General features: G+C 37.6%; 1 protein-coding gene and 1 long non-coding RNA gene across 2 annotated transcripts in view; one reads left to right on the plus strand and one right to left on the minus strand.

The window, feature by feature from the left end:
- Positions 1 to 27,035, plus strand: part of LOC102531197 (uncharacterized) — a 142,497-nt gene that overhangs the window by 78,484 nt on the left and 36,978 nt on the right. The window lies entirely within an intron of this gene.
- Positions 4,396 to 6,446, minus strand: LOC116284361 (beta-defensin 115). Its single transcript, XM_031687989.1, has 2 exons — positions 6,353 to 6,446; positions 4,396 to 4,637 (listed from the first exon to the last, which is right to left on the minus strand). The coding sequence occupies exons 1-2, from the start codon at positions 6,444 to 6,446 to the stop codon at positions 4,396 to 4,398; spliced, it is 336 nt and encodes a 111-aa protein (XP_031543849.1).

Raw genomic sequence — 27,035 nt, forward strand, 5'->3', positions numbered from 1 at the left:
TAATAAATCATGTAATATTGGCATTAAATCTTCTAAATTATTTGGTAGAATTCTCCTTTGAAACCATTCTGGGTCTGGAGATTTCTTCTTGAAAACTTTTAAATTACCAATTCAGTTTCTTTAATGGTTATAAAACTCTTCAGTTTGTCTGTTTCATCTAGGGTGAGTTGAAGTAGCTTTTGGTCTTCAAAAAACTGTTCTACTTCTTCTAAGTTGTAAATTATGAGTGAAAAGTTTCTCGTAGTATTCCCTTATTATCTTTTTTAATGGCTATAGGATCATAATGTTATCCATTGCTTCATTACTGATACTGGTGATTTGGAAGTCCCTTCTTTTTATTTTTATCAATTTTGAAATTAGATATAACAATTTTATAGTTTTTTTTTTTAAGAACCAGCTTTTGGGTTTTTTTTCCCCCTGATCTTTTTTCCTGATTCTTTCCTTTCTTCTCCTTGCTTTGGGTTTAGTTTGCTCTTCTTTTTCTAACTTGAGGTAGTCTTAGATTATTGAGATGTTTCCTTTTTCGTCACTTTAGATGCAGCCCACATGTTTTGGGCTGTCACACTCTTAGTGGACACCTTCAATTACAGAACCCAGTTTCCTGTATATATCTTCAGATCTCTCCCTCTTTCTCTCTCTCTTTAGTATATTCTTCTTTCGTATTTCTTCCACTGACTTAGATCAGCAGTAGTGACACTGGTCACCTGTCAACCAAGCTCGTCCGACCTCCACATCTCTACCCTGCTCTTTTCATGGATGAAGGTCTGAACGCTCAGTTCCTCCCCCAACCCTCTGTGGTGTTCCGCAAAACTCAGGGTATGCCTGCAGGCTGTCAGCACAATTAGATCTTGATGTTCAAAGAAAGGGATCATTAGTTTGGCCCTGCAGAGTGGGCCACCTTTCTTGGAGAACTCAGTGTGCTACTTGAGATCTGCTGAGGACTGAGTGTGCTCTGGGCATTTCCATTATTTGCTTCTTATTACATCATATTGTGTCTGAATGATAGTTTGGGTGCAGCAGTATGCCGATGTAAACAACTTTTCTTAAATTTGCAAACATACAGTGGTGGAATGTGATGCAATTATGACCAATGATATTAAGCAGAATATTTTTGGTAGGATATCTCATAAGATACTTAAAAAAAGAAGGGGCAAAGATTCAAGTGGCATGCCCTCATTAGCTTTTGCCCTGCCACTTCCTTCTTCATGAAACACAGTCATAATGCTGGAGGCAATGCAGCCATCTTATAACTGTGAGGCAAGAGCACATAATAGGAATGTGTGAAAACAGAGGAAGACATTGCCTGGTGCCTGATGTCATTCTGAAGCTCTTATAGCATCCCTTGACTTTATGTCAAATGAGAAGAATAAGACCCTAATTTGTATAAGACACATTTTTGCATGATTTTGTGTTTCACATTATAACCTATTATACCTCCTAACTAATAGGTCCTGTATTAGAAATTGAATGTGATTGAAGGATATAGTCCTTTCCTACAGTTACAGAGATGCAATTTTCTTCCTTATTTTTCATTCTCTTTACTGTCTCTAGTTAGATATGAGGGGCAATTAATTAGATTAGGGCACTTTTATTTCGTAGTTACACCATACTGACTGGAGAAAAAGTAGCTTACTAACTCAAGAAGGGTACCATTCCTACTTGGAAAACAAACAAACCAACCAACAAAACCCTATAAAACACAAATTAGATCTCTAGAGTCTACACTGAGTTTATTTCTTGAGATCATGCATTTGGATTTGAATACACTTATGTTTAAAGTTCATGAGACGTGGACTATTTCTACTTTTCTCACTGATCTGTATCTAGCTCCTTCACCAGTACAGGCAGAGAGTAGGTGATCAATGAATATTTGTTGCAAGAAGAAATACATGGATGTATCCATTATTATCTACACAAACGCCCACACGTACACATACACACATCCAAAAAACTCTACATTAAAATGAAAACAATGCCTTGGAGGAAGTTAATTTCTTTTACCTTGCCTACCTTTTCTGATTTTTCTTCATGGAAAAGAAAAAGGATCTCATTGGAGATGTGTTTTTGAGAATAAAACGTTGATGAGATCAGATTGAAAAAAAATTCTGAAGCCCAGGTGGTGTATGTGCTACTGTAGACATTAGGAAGAGAGTTCTATCCACAGAGATGATTCGTACCTAAAGGAGAAGATGCCCTGGGACAGCCAATGAAAAAAATTGACTAGAGTATTTCAGTCGGAGCATTTTGTGATTTAGTTTAGCATGTGACACCTTCTTTATTAGATCCTACAATTGATAGTGAGAAGGATCTGTCTCTAAGAAGCAGTTAGTGTTGGACTTCGGATGGTTGATATGCCCTGAAAAATAGGATCCAAGGAACGTCACCAGACAGGTTTTATCTCTGAGTCCCTCTTACTGAAAACATTGCAGGATACAAGACTCAAAAATAGCTCCCACTCTGTCCCTCAAGGACATAATAAATATAATCAGAAGGGTAAGAGGATATAGCATGTCCATGAAATTAAATGGGTGTTTAAAAATGGAACAGTTGCAGAAATGAATGATGAAAAACATAACTGTTGATATGAAGCTTTAATATTTATATTAATGTAGTATGAATGTTGAGTTAGTGAGGTAAAGAATTATTATCTACATTCAATACTGCTCATGAACTATTCGCTGAAATTGTGGAAAGTTCTTAAATAATAAGGAAGTAACGATACGGTTTTGCTCTGTTGCTCTCCCTCAGATTCCTGGACACCATGTGAAAAAAAATGTGTATCCTCCTTTAAAATTTTCTATTACATCATGACTATTTTCCTGTATATTAAATATTCTCCAAAAACTGAATTTTTAATAATTGCATAAAATTTCATGGATTGGGTGCCCTGTACATTTTTTTATCCAGTTTCGTAATTGGGCATTTTATGTCCTTTTTCTTTCTGCTAATAAATATATGTATGTTTCATGTACAAGTATATTCTATGTAACTATTCACAGACATAAACCATTCAACATAACAATTCTATAAATGCACCTTATTCCTGTCTGCTTAGTGTATCATCAATTTCTGAACACTGCAAATTTTAAAATGAGGGAAAATACCTAAATATATAATAGCTTCTATTTCTTTGACTATGGGGAAGTCAAACTTCAAATATATATGTTTTGTGTATTTTAATTTTTCTACAAAGTATGTGGTTCTGCGTATTTTTCCTTTTTATTTTGACGGCAGTATGTTTTTTCCTGCTGATTTATAGATTTTCACTTATAGGTTCCATTTTGAAATTTAACTCTTTAATGTTTTGAGGTTATTTTTGTGTTTTCCAGATAATTAGGTCAACAAAGGCTAGGGATAATTTTCAACTTCAGGACCTTATTGGCATTGGCTTCTGAACTAAGACTGTCGGCTAAGTGGGAACAACTTCCTCCTCAACTGCAACAAGAAAAATTTCTATTGGTGCCTAGATATACCATTTAAGGCTGGGTTTATTACACATTTTAACCACAAGGAGGCTCACAAAGCTTTCCCTTTCACCACACCTTCCACATTGAGGAAGTTGGTTCTGGTGGAGACGAGTAAAGGGAAGCTTTTTTGCTGCAACAATCATTTTCCACTATGAGGAAACGTAATGTCTGAGCTCAGGCATCGTGGGTTCAAAGTCCTACTACTGAGCTAAATCTTTGTGCCGGCTGGGGCAAGTCACTTAATCTCTCTGTAACTTAGTTTCCCCTTCTGGCCAAAGGACATAATACTATTTTCTACTGCATGGAGCTATTGTTAGGGCAAAATGAGGCATATATGTAAGTGCTTAGGACAAGGCTTTGCACACAGTAAGTTCTCAGTGAATTTTCAAGGTTTTTGTTTGTTTAGTTAGTTAGTTAGTTTTACTATTCCTCCCTCCTTCGCCATTTGATTGGGTCAGGAAGGGTTGCCTCTTGGTCAGAGGGCATGCCAATACTTGAAAAGCCAGGTGTGATTAGGGGTTTGGGGTAAGGGATCAACTCCCAGAGTGAGACAATGAGGCAGAGCCTTGGGCTAAACCCTGAACTAAACAGGCAAGAAGACTTCTGGACCACAATGGCCTATCTCAACAGAGATAAGAACGTGTGACCAAGGTGGAATTTGTATTAACCTGGAAAACTTCTACATTCAGAGACCTAGAAGCACCTAGTCAGAGGCTTGAGAATTCAGGATCCAGATTCTATAAAACTGTCTTACTGTAAGAACTGATATCCCAGTCATATCCTGGGACAGCCTAGACATAGGCTACAGAGGCCTAGAGAGACAACAAAGAACAGTGGCTGGAAAGAGCACGTATTTTTTAATGGATCATGTGAGGACCCGGCAGGTATCTAAGGATCTAAAGACCATGTGGGTGACCTGAGAGCCATCTCACTGACGCACTACAGTGGCTGCCAAAATTGTCTCATCACAAGTCTTAGATGGATACTTGGTCATACTTGTCGTAGTCCAAAATGTCATCTCTTCTTTCTTGGCAGATTCTATTGGTTTATGCTTTACTACAGGGATGCAGCAAACCTTTCTTGCCCCACATTTTTCTTTCTTCTTCTCATTTGCTTTGCAAGATTTTCTGCATCTGCCAGTTCCATAACCACACTTTCTGGCCCATCCATCTATCAAAATAAAGAGATGATGAAACAAATGTGACAATGAATGTATGTATTTCATGTATAACCGAAAAATTGTGCTCTACCCTGGAATATGACACAACATTGTAAAATGACTATAACTCAATAAAAAATGTTTAAAAAAAGATGATGGAACAAATACATAAAAGAGAATACATAAAAGAGTAAAGGCTATTACACTAAAGATGTTGGTAACTGTAGTCATAATGCTTAGAATGAACTGTTGAAATGTAATGGCATTCTTGGGAATATTAAATAAAGTTGTGCATGTAGAATGCTTGCTGCTGGTCTTGACACATATTAGATATGAGCAGTTATCTTCCTGCCTCCAATCAGCTCTAATTTGACTTTATCTTTATGCTTAGCATCTTTCCATCTTCATCATTTTTCACAGTCTCACCAACACCAGTTCCTCCTTGCCCCCAAATCTAGGTGCTTGTCAAGGAATGGGACAATGCCTTCAATTATCTGGTATTTTTCCCCCTCTTCATTCCTGCACTTGTGATTTGTTGAGCACCTACCATGTGCCAGCCACTGGTCTAGGCTGATGCCCAGAGGATGTCTAGAGCAGTACTTTGAACACTGAATGATCAGTTTATATTGCCGATCAGCAGGCAGATGTTCTCAGCCCTACATAGGTCAACAGAACACAGAGCATTCATTGACCCAGCTTCCCAAGCACAGTGGGTTCAGTTGAGAGATCATAGTATGTTGGTTTAAATTACAAACTTGCTCTATTCCCCACCACGACCAACTCCCTTCTTGGGAAATAATTCCCAATTCTCTTTCTCCCTAGGACATTTGGACTGGAAAAAAATCAGAGTCAAGATGATGGCACTCCCTCCTCTATTCCAACTGCCCTCACCAGAGTTTACAGTAGGCTGAAACCAACTCGGGGTTAGCCCATAATTACCTTCTTTTGCTTTTCAAACAACTGAGTGATGGACAAATGCTTTCAGCTTGAAAAGCTGATCCAAGGGAGGATGCAACTTTCAACAGCACAAACCCAAAGGGAAATCATGAAATTAAAAGTCAAACTTTAGAATTCTTGGGAATCCCAAGTGGAAAACATTTCTGTTAGAAAGTTATTCCATCACTCGGCCAAGAAGTCCGTTATATTGTTAGAGTGCTTTGGCCATGTTCAGTCTGGAATCCAGAATCTTCTGTCCTAGCCTCAGCTCTACACTTTGAGGCTATTTAAAAACCTGTGACTATCCAACATCAACCTACATTTTCACTATAAATACTAAGACAAGAGCAAGATGCTTTTCTGATTGATTTAAAGGAGCATTCAAAACCAAATGGGAAAGGCAGAGTAATGGGACTGGTTACCACAGGAGGCGGTGTAGAAGTGGTATCAGTTGGAAGTGAGAGGTGTCTGGGATGAGACCCTGTTGACATTCAGGACAAGGATATTAAGGACACTAGGGGTTTGGGGTTGTTTCTGCATATGGAAGGGGCTTCATACAAGAAACCCTGGCCTCTGCTGATATTTTTTGGGTTCCCTAATGAAAAACACCACCACAGTCAGGGGTGACAGACCACCCTTATCATGGGGCATGTTCATGATAAGGCTTTTCAGCGGATCTGAGCCATGCCTGTGAGCAGTCCTCACTCCCACACATGGTGGGTCTTCCAATGATTCTACAATATAGACCCCATTCCTACTCCCTTTTCCCTCCTCTCCATGGTCTGGTTACCTGGGGAAGCCTCAGCCAGGACCACAAGGACAGCTAAGGCCAGGAACAAGAGTTGAATACATCCTGAGAGGGGTGAGGAGTGATCCAGCAGCATACTGAATGTGCTCGGGAGGGTAGGTTTTCGCTCTGTGTTTTATTGACCTGGGTAGGGCTGAGTCATGGACAATAAGTCAGAGAAGGGCGGAATGTTCCACCACCCAGGACATCAGGCTACAAGTCAGCAATGTGAATAGACCATCCAGTGTTCAGAATCCTTTTCTAGATTAGACTTCAGCTGGGAAAGTGGAAGGCATTTGGAGAGGACATACGAGTCCTACAAAAGTCTGTGGCATTTCGGAGAGAATGGGCCCACATTCCAAGAAGCCTTTCCCGCTCCTGTCCTTGGGAAGTTTAGCGCTCTTCTCTTAGGTTCTCACAGCCTCTCTGCTTCCTTCTTTTTATCATAATGTCTGTCATGAGAAAGAAGCTGGAACTAATTCTTTTTCTAGTTCATCTACTCTGTCAGACTGACACTGTCAAGAGCAATGTGTAAGAGACAGTGAGACCCCTGAAATTAGGGACTGGCTTTGATTTCTGTATGTCCAGACTGTGCAGTGAACATCTGTTGAAAACAATGAATGAATGAATGAATGAATGAATGAATGAGTGGTATTCACTTATATCCTCAGAATTGGCATTTGTCAGCTAAGAAGATGCAGGCCCACTGGGTGGAAGAGAAGGGTCTTGCCTAGGGTCACACTGTGGGCAAGAAAGAAAAGACTGAGAGCACTTATAACCCAACTCTTAGTCCAGCTCTTTTTAACTCTGCATTTTTCTCCTTAATTCCTACTCCAAATCTTTTTTTTTTTAACATTTTTATTGATTTATAATCATTTTACAATGTTCTGTCAAATTCCAGTGTAAAGCGTAATTTTTCAGTTATACATGAACATATATATATCCATTGCCTACTTCAAATCTTTGATATTAGCTGCTTCTGGGCCTTTCTTGGACTCTAGCCTTGAAGAACAGAGCGGCAAAGAGGGTGTAGAAGGGGCGCTGCCTTGACTCCATCAGGAAGTCTGTCTGTGAGTCCACTGGATTTTCTTTTTGGGGGTCGTTGGTCTGTTTTTTGGTGGTTTTTCACCTTTTGATGGATCCAGTGTTCTTCTACTACACTATCTTCTTCGTGCAGTTGGCAGGTACTAGAGACAGCCTGATGGGGTTCAGGAGGTCTGTTTTGCTTTTAATATCCAGGTAATGTGTTCTCCAGGAAGGCAGTGAGCTTGAAGCCATCCACTGAACTCTCACTGTCTCTCAGTAACTATGACATAACCTTTACACACATGGTCCCTTCGAATCTTCATAGATCCCTGATCTGTCCCAGGTAGATGTGAATTGCTCAGGGTTACACAGGGTGTAGGGTGAGGTCTGGTTTACCTGTCCCCAGAGCCCATGTTCTTTCTGTCATCCCGGAGGATCAAGGCCTGAGTAATGAAGGAAGAGGCCTGCTTCACCTGAAACACAGTCATGGCCTGAAGAGAGTTATGGTTGTTATCTTCTGAAGGACATGTTCTGTGCAGGCCTAGAGGGCAGAACTAAAAGTCTTGGGTGGAAATTGCAGGACAGCAGGTTTAAACTGATTGGAAGGACCTCCGATGATTGGAAACATCTGGAAATAGCTAGACAGTCTGGGAGAAGGGTGGTGGCACCCAGGGTCCAAATGCTACCAACCGAGTCTGCGTGATCACGGCTCTCAGATTCTGCAGGGATGACTGCTGAGTTGCTGGATGTGGATCTGTTGACAAGGCACAGTGCTGGGCGCTGGGTCTAGGAGGGGAAGAAAGCAGCATCCTGCCACTCCGACTGGGGACAGAGACAACAGACATATAAGGCCAGGTGGGGACAAGTACTATGAAGAAAAATAAAGAAGGATAAGGGATAGAGAATAATATGGTGTATGGTGTGTGTGTATGTGTGCCTATTTTGAACAGGTTATTCAGGAAGGACTCTCTGAGGAAGTGACGTTGAGTAGAAAACTACAGGGACTGAGGAAGTGGGCCACGTGGATATCTAGAATCTTCCAGGCAAAGAAGAGCAAGGGCAAAGACTCTGAGGAAGAAGAGTGCTTGGTGTCTTAGGAAGAGCAAAAAGTCAAGTGTGTCTGGAGTAGAGTGAGGGAGGGAGTGAATAAAGGAAACTAAAATCATAGAGGCAGGCAGAGAAATAGTACGGAGCGTTGCCAGGGGATTGTTCCTAAAACCCAAATCTGAGCTTTTTGTTTTTCCTTCCAAACCTTTCAAAAGCTGTACGGCGAGTACAGGAATCAGTTCTAAACTCCCTTTACGATAATTCCCTGCTCACCTCCATCGTCTCCCTTTCAGTCACCACCAGTGGGCCTCACAAGCAACTTGTGTTCTTGACAATTAATCTGTTTCTTGACCTTTTTTATAGGCTTCGCATTTTGCTGAGAAGCTTCTTGCAAACCAGAGTTATGTTTCTCTGTAAGCGACACCTAAGCAGTACTTCTGCCCTGTCTCAGCCTGTGTATTCATTTCTTCCCCGCCCGCAGGGGAATCTTATTTACTTTTAATTTTTTACAAATAAAAATTGTATATATTTGAGATAACAGTGTGATGATTTGATATATGTGTACATAATCAAGTTAATTAACACACCCACTACCTCATATAGTTGTCTTTTCCTTTTTTAAAAATGTGAGAACACTTAAGATCTACTTTCTTAGCAGATTTCAGGTATACAATAAAGTGTTAGTGATTGTAGTTACCATGTTGCACACTAGACTCCCAGTGCTTATTCATCTCATGACTGAAATTTTGTACCCTTTGACCTGCATGTCTCCATTTCATCCACCCTCTCCCAAGCCCTGGCAACCACCTTTCTGCTCTCTTCTTCCATGAGTTCAACTAATTTAGATTCACCACGTAAGTGAAATTATACCTTATTTGTTTTCTGTATCTGACTTATTTCACTTAGCATAATGTTCTCCGTGTCCATCTATCAACATCCTGTCCAAGCTGGCAGGATTTCCTCCCTTTTAATACTGAATAATATTCCAATGTGTCTATGTGTACTTGTGGTATATGTGTACATATGTATATATCACATTTTCTTAAACCATTCATCCATCAACAGACACGTAGATTGTTTCCATATCTTGGCTTATTGTGAATAATGCTGCAGTGATCAAGGGAGTGTACATACCTCTTCAAGATATTGTTTTCAAAAACCGTTTTCATTTCCTTCAAGTATTAACCCAGAAGTATGTTTGCCATCCTAACAGGTTGGATATCTCACTGTGGTTTTGACTTAGATTTCCCTGACGATTAGTGATGTTGAGTGCTTCTTCACATGCTTGTGGGCCCTTTCGCTGTCTTCTTTGGGAAAATGTCAGTTCAGCCCCCTTGCCCTTTTTTCAATTGGATGACTTGACTTTTTTTGCTACTGAATTGTATGAGCTTTTTATATGTTTTGGATATTAACTACTTATCAGATGTATGGTTTTCAAATATTTTCTCCCATTCTGGAGATTGCATTTTCACTTGGTTGATTATTTCCTTTGCTATGCAGAGAGCTTTTTTGCTTTGATGTAGTCACACTTTGTTTTTGCATCAGTTGCCTATGTTTTTAGAGTCAAATCCACAAAATTTATTGCAAGACTAATTTCACGTAACTTTCCACTGTGTTTTCTCCTAATAGTTTTATGGTTTCAGATGTTACATTTAAATCATTAATCAATTTTCAGTTGAGTTTTGCATATGGTATAATATATCTTCCCTCTTTTTACTTGGTTAAGCCTAACTAAAGCTTTGTTATTTTGTTTATGTCTTGAAAAAAACCAATTCTTAGTTTCATTAATCTTTTCAATTGTCTTGCTAGTCTCTTTATTTCTGCTGTAATCTTTACTATAAATCTTGGGGAACCTCTTGGAGAGACAGGAGGCAACTTGGACTCCCCCTGGGGACATAGATGGTGGTGGCAGCAGCCATTTTGGGGGAGTCATTTTACCACAAGAGGTAGAAATAAGCTTGTGAATGTTCTGCTCTCTCCAGACACCAAAATAACTCATCTCGTTACTAGGTTGTGTTCCTTGGATACGACTTGTCAATAGATAAGGTAGTTCTTAGTCTTAGAATAAGCTAAAGTTCAGAAGTGTCTGGCCACGTTTGATGACTCAGATGTTGATATGCACAAACTTATTTTACTGTTTTGGTTGAAGAAGAAAGAATAGGTTTAATACCTAGTCAAGGGATTATAAGCACAACAGTGATCTTAATGTTCGTCTTTTGACCAGCCCATAGAAACCCAATGATAGCCCTCCACAGGCAGAAGCTGAGGGAGCAGCCTCCTCCCAGGGTTAGGGTTAGGGTTTGGGTTAGAAAATGGAGGATATTCCCAGTGTCGGTCAGTCAGTCAGTCATCCTTGAATTAGTTCAGTCTGGCAATCTGAATTGGGAAATGCGGGGAAATGAAAGGTCTCCCTCTCTCGCTGTCTCTCTCTCCCTCTTCCTCTTTCTCTGTCTCATTCCCTCCCTCTCTCTTACACACATGCACACATGCTGCACACACACACTACTTGCTGAACAGGTAGAGAGGTTTGAAAAGAGAAATAGAAGCAGAGGTGAGAGAGTTTATGGCAGATGCACATGGTAGTGGCAAGTTATTTTCTGTTACATACTCTTTAGTAAAGTCTCACTAAACATCCCAGGCAGATTGTGCTGGGCTGTGGAGAACCAAAGAGCAGGGTCTGTCCCACACTTAGGATGGGATGGAAAATGGAAATACCACAGCGTTGAGTTGTCAACACCATTCAGCACCAAAGAGTCATTTTCTTAAGCATCCATTCTGTGCTAGGATCAGTGACACAGTCTGAGGATAGAGCAACAAATTAGACTAATGTGGTCCCTGCCTGAACAGGGGCTTCTAATCCATTAAAGAACATGAGGGCTGTGCTTCTGAGGACTTAGAAGAGGCACTGAAGACTGGTGATTAGAAATGCAGGCTGAGGAACCAAACAGCCTTGGATGTTGGGCAAGTCATTTAATTTTTATGGCTCCCATTTATAAAGTTATAACAATAATAGTGCTTTTTAAAGTAGAATTAAAGGGTTAAAATAAGTGCTGTGAAGAGTGCCCAGCACGTATGTCCTCAGTAAGTGCCACATCGCACCATTATCATCTTTACTGTAACTTTAGGAGGGTCAGCTGTAACTATGTAATTTTGTGCATTTTGAGAAAGTCTAATATCTAGCAATAAAGTCTCTGAGATGTATGCTATCATAGCATGAGTTAATGTACTTACATTTAATAGAATGCATGTTGGTATTTGTCCCTAGTTTCCAGTCTTCTTTTCTACAAGGAACTGAGAAAAATTTCTTAACCAGTCTGGCCAAGGGAAAAGATTTTGTCCTGTTTCACCCAAAGTGAGGTTTTGTATCTGACATGTTTACTGCTGCTAAAGGAACATTACTAATGAGTATACAGAGTTCCAAGATAGCCTATGTTTCTTGTATCCACAAACACATAGAAAAGATCTCACTCCTCCTCAATGACTCTCTGGTCGCATTTGTCACTTAATAGATGTAATACAGCTTGAACTGGGGGAGTTCAGATTATAATCACGTTTAGCGTCTTTTGTGGTACAGCTTATTGGAGGATGGCAGACATATATAGAGAGAAGTGAATTTTGTCATCAATGGTTTGAAGTGGGAAGAACGTGGGATAGAGTGTCACAGGCATGCATTCCCATCTCACCCCCATTTCTTTCTAACATGTGACTTCAGGTGCATCATTTAATGTTTCTGGACCTCAGTTTCCCATTCTGTAAATGAAGATGAAGGAGAAGCAGATTATTAACTTCCTTGCAGGAATCTGATTCCAATATGTATCCCCATGTTGCTCAAAATATTAACAATGTGTTTGTTCCTCATCAGAGCTTACATATGAGACAGGTAGTGGTCCTGGATTTCAGAAAGGAGAGGCATCATCTTTTTACTGTATATGTCCTGTTGACCTGAAACAAATAGATTGCCAGATAGTTCTCAGGCAAAAATGGATTTATTTGGGATCAGCAGAGAATTGCAGTTCAGAGCCTGCAACCAAAATAAGTCATGTGCAAGTCCTCCTTAGAGGACAAGGGGAGGAGAACACTTTTACAAAGAGGAAAAGAAAGTTGAGAGGGTTCTAGTAAACAAAGAGTCTATGGCTTTTCAGAGGTTAAGTCCTTCCCAGGAAAGAAGAGGAGAGTTTCTTCCTCCTTCCTCCCATCCTAGCAGTGTGTGAGAACTCCCTTTTCTGGTCTCCCAACTCCATTTAACTGAAGTTTCTGTTATTAATTTTTTATAGTCCTATGGCTTTTTTTTTTAAAGGTGATGGAAATACATAAATTTAACAGATGTCAATTTAGAATAACAAATTCTGCTATGGAAAAGATGGCTAATCATGGGAAAATATTGTAAGGGCCATAGTGCAGCTGGTGGGGGTGGAGAAGGAGTAACAGAAAAAAGCTTCTTTGTATGAGCAGATCTCTTTCCATAACTCACTACACTTCTGCTAGGGAGATAACTTCTATTTCAAGGCTTCAGCCTCCGCTGAGAGAATCTGAGCCCATTGACTCTAAAGAGTGAATATCTAGTGCTGCCGGCAACTGAAGTCCTGTCCCAGGTAACACAATATTCTTTGCCTCTCCACCTCATTACCTATCCCCAGACTCCTAGAGAAGTCAATAAAATCCAGAAGCAGAGATGCACACAGTTCTGTACTTAATTTGTCCTACTGACTCCTCTGCCTTCAATATCAAGAAACTCCTATTTCAGAACTACTAAAGAGCTGTAGAATCAGGCCATAAGACCATAAATAACCATAAATCTGGGGAAATAGCAAAAAGAAACTAGGAAGAAATGTTACCTGTGGAATGTTTAGGATTTGGCCCTCTGTTGTATGTGTGGAATGTCATGCTGAAGAGGAAACACACATTCCAGGTAGCCTCAAATATATAACTAAGACCAGTGGACTGGAGGGTTAAGTTAAATCATGAAATAAGGAAGAAAAATCATTTTTGTTCACTGAAATCATTTAGAAAATACACAAAGGAACAAATAGGAAAAAAAATACAAATCATCCCTTCAAACTGAAAGAACTTAGCATTTTTGCATAATTATATGCAGTTTTGGCTTTCTCTTATTTTGGTTAACACTTATTGAAACATTTTAAATATTGGATTCAATTTGTTGATATTTTGTTGAGAATTTTTGCATCTATGTTCATCAAAGATATTGGCCTGTAATTTTGTTTTTTGTGGTGTTTTTGTCTGGTTTTGGTATCAGGGTGATAGAGGCTTCATAGAATGACTTTGGGAGTGTTCCCTCCTCTTCAAACTTTTGGAAAAGTTTGAGAAAGCTCCACATAAGTTCTTTTTTTGTATTTTTTTGTAGACTTCCCCAGTGAAGCCATCTTGTCCTGGCCTTTTGTTTGCAGGGAGATTTTTATTATTATTATTTTTTTAATTATTATGGATTCTGTTTCATCTCTAGTGACTAGTCTGTTCAAATGATCTGTTGCTTCTTGACTAGTTTTGGCAGGCTGAATGTTTAGAGACACTTGTCCATTTCTTCTAGGTGGTCCAGTTTGTTGGCATATAACTGTTCATCGTATCTTTCTTATGATTTTTTGTGTTACTGTGGTTTTGGTTGTTATTTCTCCTTTTTCATTTCTTATTTTGTTTATTTAGGTTCTTCTCTTTTCTTCTTGGTGACCCTGGCTAGAGGTTTGCACAAAGCAGTGCAAAAGGATTAAGTCTGACGAATTATCACAAAACTGACAAGCCTGTGTAACGAATATTCAGGTCAAGAAATAAACTTTACCAGCATTATGGAAGTTCACTTCTTTTCCCTTTGCAGAGGTTATCACTACCCTGATTTCTAATGCCATATTACTATTTTTCTTAGTTTTAAACTCCATGTAAAAGGGAGTCATGGATTTCTTTACTCATCATTGTGTTATTGAGATTGACCCATGTTATTGTTTGGAGAAACAGTCTATTCATTTTCATTGTAATGTAGTGTATTATTTTCCTGTTGATGTACTTTAGGGCTAAGAAGATGCTTTTATGAATGTTTTTCTACATGCCTTTTGATGAACATGTGTACTCATTTTGGTTATGTATGCGCTTAAAGTGGGTATGGTGAAGCATATGAACTTTATGTGTCCAATTTTTCATTTATATACTTACCAGCAATTTATGAAGGTTCCAGTTCCTCCACATTCTTAGCAACATATGGAATCATCACATGTTCAGCCATTTGGCATATGCTAAATAACATCTCACTGATGCTTTGACTTTTACTTGATAGTTAATGAGCTTTGACACCCTATCATATATTTAGTGGCCATTTAGATACCCAGTTTTGTGAAGTGCCTGCTTATGTCTTTTTCACTCTCTGTGGTAAGCAAGCAAGGTAAAATATAATCTCCTTCCTCTGTACCCTCTACATCTAATGAACAATGCCAGCATTTTATTTGCTTTTTAGACTAGAGTCTTTTACCAAATTCTATGGCTCCCACCCAACTTCCCTCCCCTAATCATGAATATTCATAGTGTAAAAGACAGACAGAGGAGGCTGGAATGAAATTTTATAGTGAAAAAATTTGACAGGAAGATTTTAATAAAGGGAAAAGGTTGAGAATCTTCAGTAAGTAGGTTGACTAGTGGTGATCCAAAATTTTGACCAGTCAATGTTATTGTCTGCTACATTAGAAAGAATGGTTGCATATGATTTCACACAGCACTTTTTGCCATTTGCACAGTAGTGTATTTCAGCTTCATTTGCTCTGCATTTCCTTCTGCATAATCCTTCACCTCCCTCACATGTACTTCCAAAATCCTCTGTCTTCTGTTTTTTGGGTAATGTCTTCATGCTTCCTGGGGAAAATATGGCTATGGTTAGTCTCTATGCAATCATGATAACAGAAGATATAAAATTTTAAGTGCATGGGAGCTGTAATAAAAATAATCTATTTAAAATACACCCAAAGTAATAAAATACCTAGGAATAAATCTAACCAAGGAGGTGAAAGAATTATACACGGAAAACTATAGACCATTGATGGAGGAACTTAAAGAAGACTTTAAAAAATGGAAAGATATTCCATGCTCCTGGATTGGAAGAATCAATATTGTTAAAATGGTCACACTGCCCAAGGCAATCTACAGATTTAATGCAATCCCTATCCAATTACCCAGGACATATTTCACAGAACTAGAACAAATCATAATAAAATTTATATGGAACCATCAAAGACCTAGAATTGCCAAAGTATTACTGAAGAGAAAGAAAGAGACTGGAGGAATAACTCTCCCAGACTTCAGACAATACTATAGAGCTACAGTCATCAAGACAGCATGGTATTGGTACCAAAACAGACATATAGACCAATGGAACAGAATAGAGAGCCCAGAAGTGAACCCACAAACTTTTGGTCAACTCATCTTCGACAAAGGAGGCAAGAATATACAATGGAATAAAGACAGTCTCTTCAGCAAATGGTGTTGGGAAAACTGGACAGCATGTGAAGCAGTGAACCTAGAACACTCCCTTACACCATACACAAAAATCAACTCAAAATGGATTAAAGACTTAAAACATAAGACAAGATACAATAAACCTCCTAGAGGAAAACATAGGCAAAACATTATCTGACATACATCTCAAAAATGTTCTCCTAGGACAGTCTACTCAAGCAATAGAAATAAAAGCAAGAATAAACAAATGGGACCTAATGAAACTTATAAGCTTCTGCATAGCAAAGGAATTAAATAAATAAATAATATAAATTAATAAAAAAATTAATATAAATTAATAAAAAAAATCTAGATTCAAACCTGGGCTCTGTCATTTATTAGATCTTGGTCTTTGGACAAGTAGCTTAAGCTCTTTGTCTCTCTGTTGTTCTCATCTTTACAATGGCAGTAATAATAGACCACTTTTTTTAGCATTTTTTAATTGATTTATAATCATTTTACAATGTTGTGTCAAATTCCAGTGTAGAGCACAATTTCTCAGTTATACATGAACATGTATATATTCATTGTCACATTTTTTTCTCTGTGAGCTACCATAAGATCTTGTATATATTTCCCTCTGCTATACAGTATAATAATAATAGACTACTTCTTAAGATTGCTGTGGATATTAAATGAGTTAATGTAAAGTGCTTAGAATGGTGTCTGATACTTACTAAGAGGTAACCAAATGTTAGCCTCTGTTGTTGTTTCTATTGTGATTATTAATAGATAAGGGTGTTTTCCTGAGAGTTGAGGACTACACGGTTTGCCCACGTGAGCATTGTTGGGCAAGTTCCATTTGCCTGAAGTGATATCGGCTCCTAATGCTCAATTCCTAGGACTTAGCCAGCGTCTACTTCAAGGGAGGACACACACGCATTGGGGTACATGTCTATCAATGCCTCCATACTTTTAAACAATAAATCTATACTACATTTGAAACCATTTGTGCATTGCCACCCAACCCAGAAACAGCTACAGTGTAACAGAGATCACATTGGCATGGATACATATGTACAACTCAGTTTATTCACAGATCCACAATCATGTGCAAACTGAGTATGGACATATAGGCTTACTGTACACACCTATTGGTGTGAGTTCAACAACTATGTATCAATGGACATGACAACGAAACAGTCACTCAGATATATACATGTGTACAAAAGACTTTTGTCTGAAAATCCTTTAGTGATACAGTCCCTAACATATTCTATAAGCATTAATTATTAGAAATATATGGGTTTCTCAAAAGAAAAAGAGGTCTTTAGAAAGAAAATAAAAACTATTATCAAACGTTTAACACTACTAGTGCCAAGAGTTTTTATATGTTGCTTTAGTGAAAACTTACAACAACCAGTAATTATCTCCATTTTTCAAATCAGAAAACTGAAGCACAAAAAGAGACCATGTTCCTGCTAAGGTCACCAAATTGGTAAAGGTGAGAGCCAAGATTTAAGTTCTGGTCTACATGACTCAAAGCTTCTGGAGTTAGTTACATCAGCAAGATGGTGGACTAGGAAGCTGCAGGCCCTCATTTCCCCCACAGAAACATCAAATAAATATTTTGAAGACCAAAGTAGCTTTGTGGGAACTCTAGTAACCAGTTAAGAAGCTTCATCAATCAAGCAAACACCTAACCAAGGAAAAGCCACACTCAGAATACTAGGAACATTTGCAGCAATTTTGCTCACTCTTGCTGCACCCACTCTTTGGTGCAGCATAGCATGGTCAGAAGGAAGTTACTCAACTCCCATCTCCTCCCTCAGGATGGAAGAAAAAAAGTGGAATTTGCTTACAATATTCTGGCCTATGTGTCAGCTTCCTGAGGGACTTGTTTCTGCCTTGCTTGACTAAGAGCATTGATGGAAATGATGGCATAGTTCGCATATCGAGTTAGAGGCTGCTGAAAGCAGTGGTGTGCACTGAAGCTTGTGAAACTTTCAGGGGACTATAGTCCCATAGGTGCCTTAGAACAAGAGATTATGGAAAGAGGAATACAATAGAACACTTAAGGCCTTGAGAATAAACAAATGAGAGTAAGGGAAATTAAGACATTTAAAAGCAGCCATATATATGGGAAAATTTGAATAAGAGGAAACACACGCACAGGCTTAGGGAAAACACATTCTCAGAAAATACCAGAGAGGAACTTGGCTTTCACACTGGACTGATTAATGAAGATCTACCCCTAAATAGAGCCTGTATCAAACACTGGAAGAGAGAACTGTGGTTTTTTTTTTTTTAATACCCAATTTTCAGTAAAAGATCTCAAGGCATGCAAAGTACAGGAAACATGGTCCATTCAAAGAAACAAAATAAATCTCCAGAAACTTACCCTAAAGAAACACAGGTCTCAGACTTATTTTACAGACTTAAAACAACTGTCTCAAATATTCTTAATGAGCTAAAGAGGAACAAAAACAGACATCTAGCAAAATCAGGGAAAAAAATAAACAAAATGCACACAAAAGCTACTAGAGCTGATTGAAGAATTCAGCAAGGTAGCAGGTTACAAAATTAACGTTCAAAAATCAGTTGCATTTCTTTACACTAACGATAAATCAACAGAAAAAGAAAGTAAAGAAACAATCCCCTTTAAAATAGCACCCAAAGTAATAAAATATCTGGGAATAAATCTAACCAAGGAGGTGAAAGAATTATACATGGAAAACTATAGACCAAATTGATGAAGGAAATTAAAGAAGACTTTAAAAATGGAAAGATATTCCATGCTCCTGGATTGGAAGAATCAATATTGTTAAAATGGTCACACTGCCCAAGGCAATCTACAGATTTAATGCAATCCCTATCCAATTACCCAGGACATATTTCACAGAACTAGAACAAATCATAATAAAATTTTGTATGGAACCATCAAAGACCTAGAATTGCCAAAGTATTACTGAAGAGAAAGAAAGAGACTGGAGGAATAACTCTCCCAGACTTCAGACAATACTATAGAGCTACAGTCATCAAGACAGCATGGTATTGGTACCAAAACAGACATATAGACCAATGGAACAGAATAGAGAGCCCAGAAGTGAACCCACAAACATTTGGTCAACTCATCTTCGACAAAGGAGGCAAGAATATACAATGGAATAAAGACAGTCTCTTCAGCAAATGGTGTTGGGAAAACTGGACAGCAGCATGTAAAACAATGAAGCTAGAACACTCCCTTACCCCATATACAAAAATCAACTCAAAATGGATTAAAGACTTAAAACATAAGACAAGATACAATAAACCTCCTAGAGGAAAACATAGGCAAAACATTATCTGACATACATTTCAAAAATTTTCTCCTAGAAGAAATAAAAGCAAGAATAAACAAATGGGACCTAATGAAACTTACAAGCGTCTGCACAGCAAAGGAAACCAGAAGTAAAACAAGAAGAAAACCTACGGAATGGGAGAAAATTTTTGCAAGTGAAACCAACAAAGGCTTGATCTCCAGAATATATAAGCAGCTCATACGACTCAATAAGAAAAAAATAAACAACCCAGTCCAAAAATGGGCAGAAGACCTAAACAAGCAATTCTCCAAGGAAGACATACAAATGATCAAAAAGCACATGAAAAAATGCTCAGTATCACTAATTATCAGAGAAATGCAAATCAAAACTACAATGAGGTATCACCTCACACCAGTCAGGATGGCCGTCATTCAAAAATACACAAATGACAAATGCTGGAGAGGCTATGGAGAAAGGGGAACCCTCCTACACTGCTGGTGGGAATGCAGTTTGGTGCAGCCACTGTGGAAAACAGTGTGGAGATTCCTCAAAAGACTAGGAATAGACTTACCATGTGACCCAGGAATCCCACTCCTGGGCTTGTATCCAGAAGGAAATCTACTTCAGGGTGACACCTGCACCCCAATGTTCATAGCAGCACTATTTACAATAGCCAAAACATGGAAACAGCCTAAATGTCCATCAACAGGTGACTGGATAAAGAAAATGTGGTATATTTATACAATGGAATACTACTCAGCCATAAAAACCGACAACATAATGCCATTTGCAGCAACATGGATGCTCCTGGAGAATGTCATTCTAAGTGAAGTAAGCCAGAAAGAGAAAGAAAAATACCATATGAGATCGCTCATATGTGGAATCTAAAAAACAAAAACAAAAACAAACAAACAAACAAACAAAAACAAAGCATAAATACAGGACAGAAATAGACTCGTGGACAGAGAATACAGACTTGTGGTTACCAGGGGGGTAGAGGGTGGGAAGGGATAGACTGGGATTTCAAAATTTTAGAATAGATAAACAAGATTACACTGTATAGCACAGGGAAGTATATACAAAATGTTATGATAAATCACAGAGAAAAAAATGTGACAATGAGTGTGTATATGTCCATGAATGATTGAAAAATTGTGCTGAACACTGGAATTTGACACAACATTGTAAAATGATTATAAATCAATAAAAAATGTTAAAAAAATAAACAAAATGAAAATATAACAGAGATAAAAAATTATTTAAAAGAATTAAACAGAAAATCTGGAGCTGCAAAACAATAACTGAAGTGAATGTCACTAGAAAAGTTTAACAACAGACTCATAGAGGCAGATAAAAGAATCAACAAACCTGAAGAAGGACATCTGAAATTATCAAGTTCAAAGCGCAAAAAGAAACAAAATGAACAGATCCTAAGAGTCTATGGACAACTATTGAGGATCCCTTGTACGTGGCAATTTGCTTTTCTCTTGCTTATTTCAAGATTGTCTTTTTGGCTTTGACTTTTATAGTTTTATTATAATCTGTTTCAGTGGATCTCTGAGTTTATCCTACTTGGATTTTCTTTTTGCTTCTTATGTTTGTGTACCCATGTCTTTCCTCGGATTTGGGAAGTTTACAGCCATTATTTCTTCAAGTAAACTCTCTGCTCCTTTCTTCTCCTAGAACTCTCGATATACATTTATTAGTTCATGATGTTGTCCTTCTCTGGAGATTCAGTAGGCTTGGGGAAGGATACTTTGCAAGAGTTCCCCCCTGCTGTGCCCAATTATAATATACCTCTATGTGATGTGAATTCCTCAACTCTTCCTAATCCTGACCTTCTAATACTCACATCTAGATATTTCCCATAGCACATCCCCTGGAGATGCATTTTAAGATCTTTACTTCAAGATCAGTTTAAGAGATGTTAAATCAAGTACCAACTACATCAGCAAACAAGAACTTGCCCAGCTCCACCCAGAGCCCAAACATATCTAATGCATTTATATCCTGCATACTGGACACCCCAAAATTTATCCTCTCCAAACTTCAAAGATTTTGCCCACTCATCTACATTTCTTATGGCCCACTATTTTTATTTATTTAGTCATAAATCATTCATATATTAATTAATTCAATAGATATTTACTAAGAAAGTAAATAAAGTGTTTAGATTAAATGACAGATATAGATATTTATAAGACAGATCTTTCAAGAAGATCAAGTAGGCTTTGGTTTTCTTATTGGAGTAGATTGTTCAAAATAGTTCCTGGAAATGAATTGTTCCAGATGTATATATTAAATAATCATTAAGGAAGCAAAACTTTTTATAGTTCTTGAAGAATGAAGTCCTGCCTTCCTTTTATTTGTAAACCCACTTCTGTGACCAATACTATTTGACTGTTTTACTGCACATGGGAACAAGTATACCTCAAGGAAGAAGGTAAAATAGGTCAAGAAATAGGGGGACAGGAGGCTAGAGAGTAAGAAGAAAGGGAGTGATGGAGCAAGAGAGGAGGAAGGATGCGAAAGAAGAGAAAAGGCTAGACATAGTAACTCTGAGCTCAGGCCCAAGAAAGAAGTAACAATTCTGGTTGTCTATAGGGTTAGTTAAAGCTTCTCCTATGTTTCTGTCATATTCTGGGGTGCAGGGTGAGAGCATATTTACTTGACATGCCAAGGTTTTAAGGGATCTGGAAACATTAAAGACTCCCAGTTTTATTTACCTTCACTGCATCTAAGGCTATTTATGGTTAATGATAGTCACATTCAAGGACTTTTTTGAAGAATGGGGAAAGATCATTGGATACATTTAATCCAGAGATGATTGACTGCCCAGCTGTGATCAACTCAGGGGATCTCATTCAAATCCAACCAACCTGTACCCTAGACTAACCCAAATTCTATCTATAGCAACCTCACACTCAACCTCCTTGAAACAAACACCTGAAAAAACTAACTCCAAATCCCAGCTTTACCTCTATCCTATGCCCACCCAAGCCCCAAGCCCAGGACGAACACAATACTAATCAAGCCAACCAACACCAATATCCAGCTTCAATCTAACAAACAGCCCCTATGGAAATCCCATCTACTCCCAGCTTCTCACAACTTCACTGCAAGATCCACTGAGTCACAAACAGCAGTTCCATCCCTTCCTATTTCAAACCACCAGCCCCCCTGATTCCATAAATACAATCCCTCACTTTCAATAAATCACTATTTATTTTTCTACCATCACTCCAACCAAAAGGTTTTATCTTCTTTGCACCACAATTCATTTCCCAATCTCCAAAGTAACCCCTTGATTGATTTTATAAATTCTCAGCTTGGACTCAATTCCTCACACCTAACACATGTCCCAACTTGTCATTTCAATGACATTGCCATCTTAATATACTCTATGTCCAATTCTCTCCAGCATTACTTCACCCAGGAGCACAAAACTCTTAAATGGATCATAACATTACAAAGCCAGTAAGACTCTAGTGTGACATGAACCTGGGGTTAACACCCTAAGTTGCCTACTCAAGGTTACCAAAATTACCAAACCACATGCAGGACTCCAGAACCTTTGAGACTAGCTTAAGTTACCTGATGTCTTATGAACCAGGATCAGAAGGATGACAATGGTCATTAAATAAGGCTTCATAACTGCCAAGTCCTGAGAGAATAAAGAGCACCCACAGAGGACAGAATAGAAATCTTTGCAGCAGGACAGTGTCTTGCTTTATTAGTTTCAGAAGTAGGCCAAGGTTGTGGGCAGTGAACTAATAAGGATGGGACATACCTGAAGTCAGTGAGGCAAAAAGATAACATGTATTCCATACTTTATCCTGGACACTCTGTGTGAGTGTAGGAGCTTTGCCAGCACCCACGATGAGGTGGGCCTTCCTTCCCAGTAAGAGACAAAGTAAAAGTAGAGCCAGTTTGTATTTTGTGTAAGACAAATTGGAATGAATGAGAGAATCAATCAACTAAACAAAAAATGAATATGTAGTTATAAGAATTAAATAAACTTAAAAAATATATATTTATTGATACTCCTGTCAAGAATATATCACACTAATCAGTAGCATTTACTGCATATCCAGCACTATACTAGCCATCAAGATAAAAGAAAAAAGATGAAAGGAAAATTGAGGGAAGGAGGATGGAAAAGGGAGGAAAATGGAAGGTAAAAAACATTATGCGTTGGCTCCAAGATGGCAGAATAGAAGAATGTGGAAGCTCACCCTCTCCTGTGAATGTATCAAAAATACATCAACATGTAAAACAATTCTCACAGAATACCTACTGAACTTTGGCAGAAGATCTTGTACAATTGAAAGCACAAGATAAATCTTCATAAAACCAGGTAGGAGAAGAAAGGAAATGGGGTGGGACAGAGCAGCGAAGGAGGAAAAGCGCCCTCACCTGGGGAAGCCCCCTCTCCAGTGGGACAGAAGGGGAGCTGCATTTCTGCCAGCAACTCTACACTACAATCCTAATTATTCTTCTATTCCTTCTAGTTATTGCCCCCATTGCTAATCTAGTGTAGTGGCCACTTGACCTTACAATGCATTATTGTCCACCTGAATTTCATCCCATGTAAACAGGTGGAAGTTTTAGTAATAGTGATGCTACTATGTGCCAAGGGTAATTAGCACCCTGCTTACCACTAATAATAAGATCCCTATTCCTTTCAAACAAGTGGAAAATCCAACTCCAAATACCATTCAAAACTCTGCTTTCTAGGACCACTCGACGTCAACTGTCTTACCCTGGGTTCCCAAGAATGGGTTCTCAAAGTGTGATTTGTGAACCAGTAGTATCAATGCTACTCAGGAAGTAAGAAAATAAAAAGGTCAAAAATTGCCAAGAAACTTCTGGAGAAAAATCATCGGGATGATGACTTAACCTACCATATATTAGAACTACTTACATGACTATATAGTTGTTAAAATAGAGAAATCTTGATGCAGAGATAAACATAATGACCAATGGAACAAAATAGGGAGCCTAGAAATAGATCATGCGTATAAAGAATTTTGATGTATGATTAACATAGGTGGGAAATCAGTATAAAAAAGAGACTAGTCAATTAGCGGAGCTATAAAATTTGGTCATACTTGGGAAGATACAGTTATATTCCTGCCTCATACAAAAAAATAAGAAAAATATGTCCCAGTAAAAAAATCTCCATTTAAAAAGTAAATTTTTAAAAACTTTATAGGTGTCAAAAGCAAGCCTGAAATGTGTTAATTTCTTTCATTTATCCACTAATATTTACTGAATGCCAACTCTATCCCAGACCATCTGGGAACAGCTGGAGCTATAAGGATGAACAAGACAAACTTGAGTATTCAGAAAATATAGGTTAATATGTTCTTGACCCTATTGTAGGAAAGAATTTCTTTTCAAAAACCGAGAAAATGCTACCATTAAATAAAAAACTAATAAATTGGACTGTATCAACAACAGAGTGGTCCATCTATTGGGGGACTTTGATCTGAGATCCAAATACCTTGCCAGTTACTGATCTACAGATTGGTTCATCAGGCAAAATTAAATTTCTCTTTAAGATTTTACAACTCTACTGGAAAAAAATGTATTCTTAATTTAAAAATAGTTTAATTGACATAATTATTTCATACTGAGACATTCAGTATTACTGTTTTTCTCTCAAAAAATCACCAAAGCACAAATACAAATTTTACATGTTTAATACTTTCATCCTGTATGTCTTTATTGTCATGAAGGATAGGGTGCAATATAAAGTTTGTAAAGTTAAAAACCTGACACATGTGAGTATAAAATGAGCAAATGTCAATGATTTCATTTGACTAATGAATAATGAAAAAACCTGTAAGATGTTAAGACTGGTTTAGAGGAACAATGATGAATATAATCAATCAAAAGTTTTCTGAAATAAATTTGCAAATAGATATAGACCTGTTTAATATCCTAAAGAGCAGTAAAGTATAACATTCAGTATAAACTTTCCCACCAAACAGAAATCAAGTTCATCCAATTGCATCAAGACTCTTTGCATTGTTATGTATGGGAATAGTTGGCATGACTTTCAAAAAAGAATTTTTGCAATATCAGTTTTCTGAAAATTGACCTTTACCCATACAAAGTTTTAAAATAGCCTAGTCATGTGACAATGAATATATACATGTTCATGGATAACTGAAAAATTGTGCTCTACATTGAATTTGACACAACATTGTAAAATGATTATAAATCAATAAAAAAAGTTAAAATTATAAATAAATAAATAAATAAATAAATAAATAAATAAATAAATAAATAAATAAATAAAAATAGCCTAGTCACTGGAAAGTTGTTCAAAGGACCACACGCTTAATAGAATTCTAATCCCAGGAGGATCCACAAAATAATTTCTAACTCTGCACTGAAAGGACACCCAATAATCTCTTTTACTTACTTCCAAATGTTTGATAATTTTTCTTAACTATTTTTTGATATAACAGTGCCTTTCTGAATATAGTTTTATTTCAAAAAGCTTACAATGCATGTGTAATGCTCCAAAATGCTTTTGTTTGGGGGTGGTGTTTGGTTTTATTTTGTTTTATCTTTGACAGGAATAGATCTATTTATCTATACATAAAGATTACCTTACATGTTAGCATACAGGTTTGTTGCCTATATTTAATGTTAGCATCTATTCAAGTGCCTCCTTCTAGATTCAGTTTTGTTGTTTAAAATACAATCAATTCCTCCATGCCTTTGTATTCCCAAACATACTCTGAGAAGAGAGTTCTTTCTTTTCATCTATTATGTTTTGAGCAACAAGTGATTCAATTTCCCTAAAATAGAGTGAATCTGGTGAAAATCCTTTGGTGTATTTAATCTAAGTGGAATAACACCTATTTACTATTATCTAGGATGTATTCTTTTGAACACTAAGAAATTATAGTAAGAATGCTTTGAGGGCTTAACTTATAGTGAGGCAATACTGTAGAGTTTCTGAAACCTTTCTGTAGAAAATCTGGAGGTATATGAAAACTCTGGTCATGGGTTGGCTTTTAAGTCAGCAATACAAATGAGTTTTTTGAAGGGGGGAGTTTGACCTATATGTGCCTGAAAAGGCTTTTTTCCCCATTTTGGGTTTCATTAGTTATATTTTTCAGCCTCTCTTACATATCTGTAAAACAGAATTTCGAATTTTGATTTCTTTTTGTAAGCCTCTTCTTCCCACAAATATCACGACTAACTTGTTGGCCAGAATGGAAGGTTTCTAGATTTTTCTCTTAGATATTTTGGAACACCTTGCCCTCAGAATAAAGCAAAAAAAAATAATAATACTAGTTTGGAGGTAATCTCTAATCACCAATTCCAAATTATACTAAGTGATACTATACCAGTTTAAAATAAGCTAAACAGAGATGGAACTGTCTTCTTGACCATTTGATTGAGGACCATTCAGAGCAGAGTCTACCCTGAAAAACAGTAGACCTGATTTTTCTCAGGTACAGGCAATAAGAGTTAACAGAGGTGGCAAAAAATATAGTCAAACTCAGTTGATGGTTCCTACCTGAAGTACAAAGCATTTCTGAGCTCAAGTGTGGAACCATGGAATCCCTGGACCACAGGAGGGAAATACAGAGGAGGATCTGAAAGTAAGGCCATATGGGAATTCGGTCCGCATTCTGTATTCCACCTCCACTTTCCTTAGGATCTTACAAACTATGCCAAATGGTTGCACAAGAATGGCCAGATTCAAAAATCTTAAGTGTTTGCCATTTATTAGAAATCTTTTTTAGTAATGTAGGTCTTAATGATTTATTACTAATTTGGGTGGTATCTATTATTTTCAGTTATTCAGATACAGTCATATTGAATTAGCATTTCGTATCTGATACTGATAAATTGAC

The sequence above is a fragment of the Vicugna pacos genome, chromosome 19 (genome assembly GCF_048564905.1).
Source record: "Vicugna pacos chromosome 19, VicPac4, whole genome shotgun sequence".
NCBI lineage: Eukaryota > Metazoa > Chordata > Mammalia > Artiodactyla > Camelidae > Vicugna > Vicugna pacos.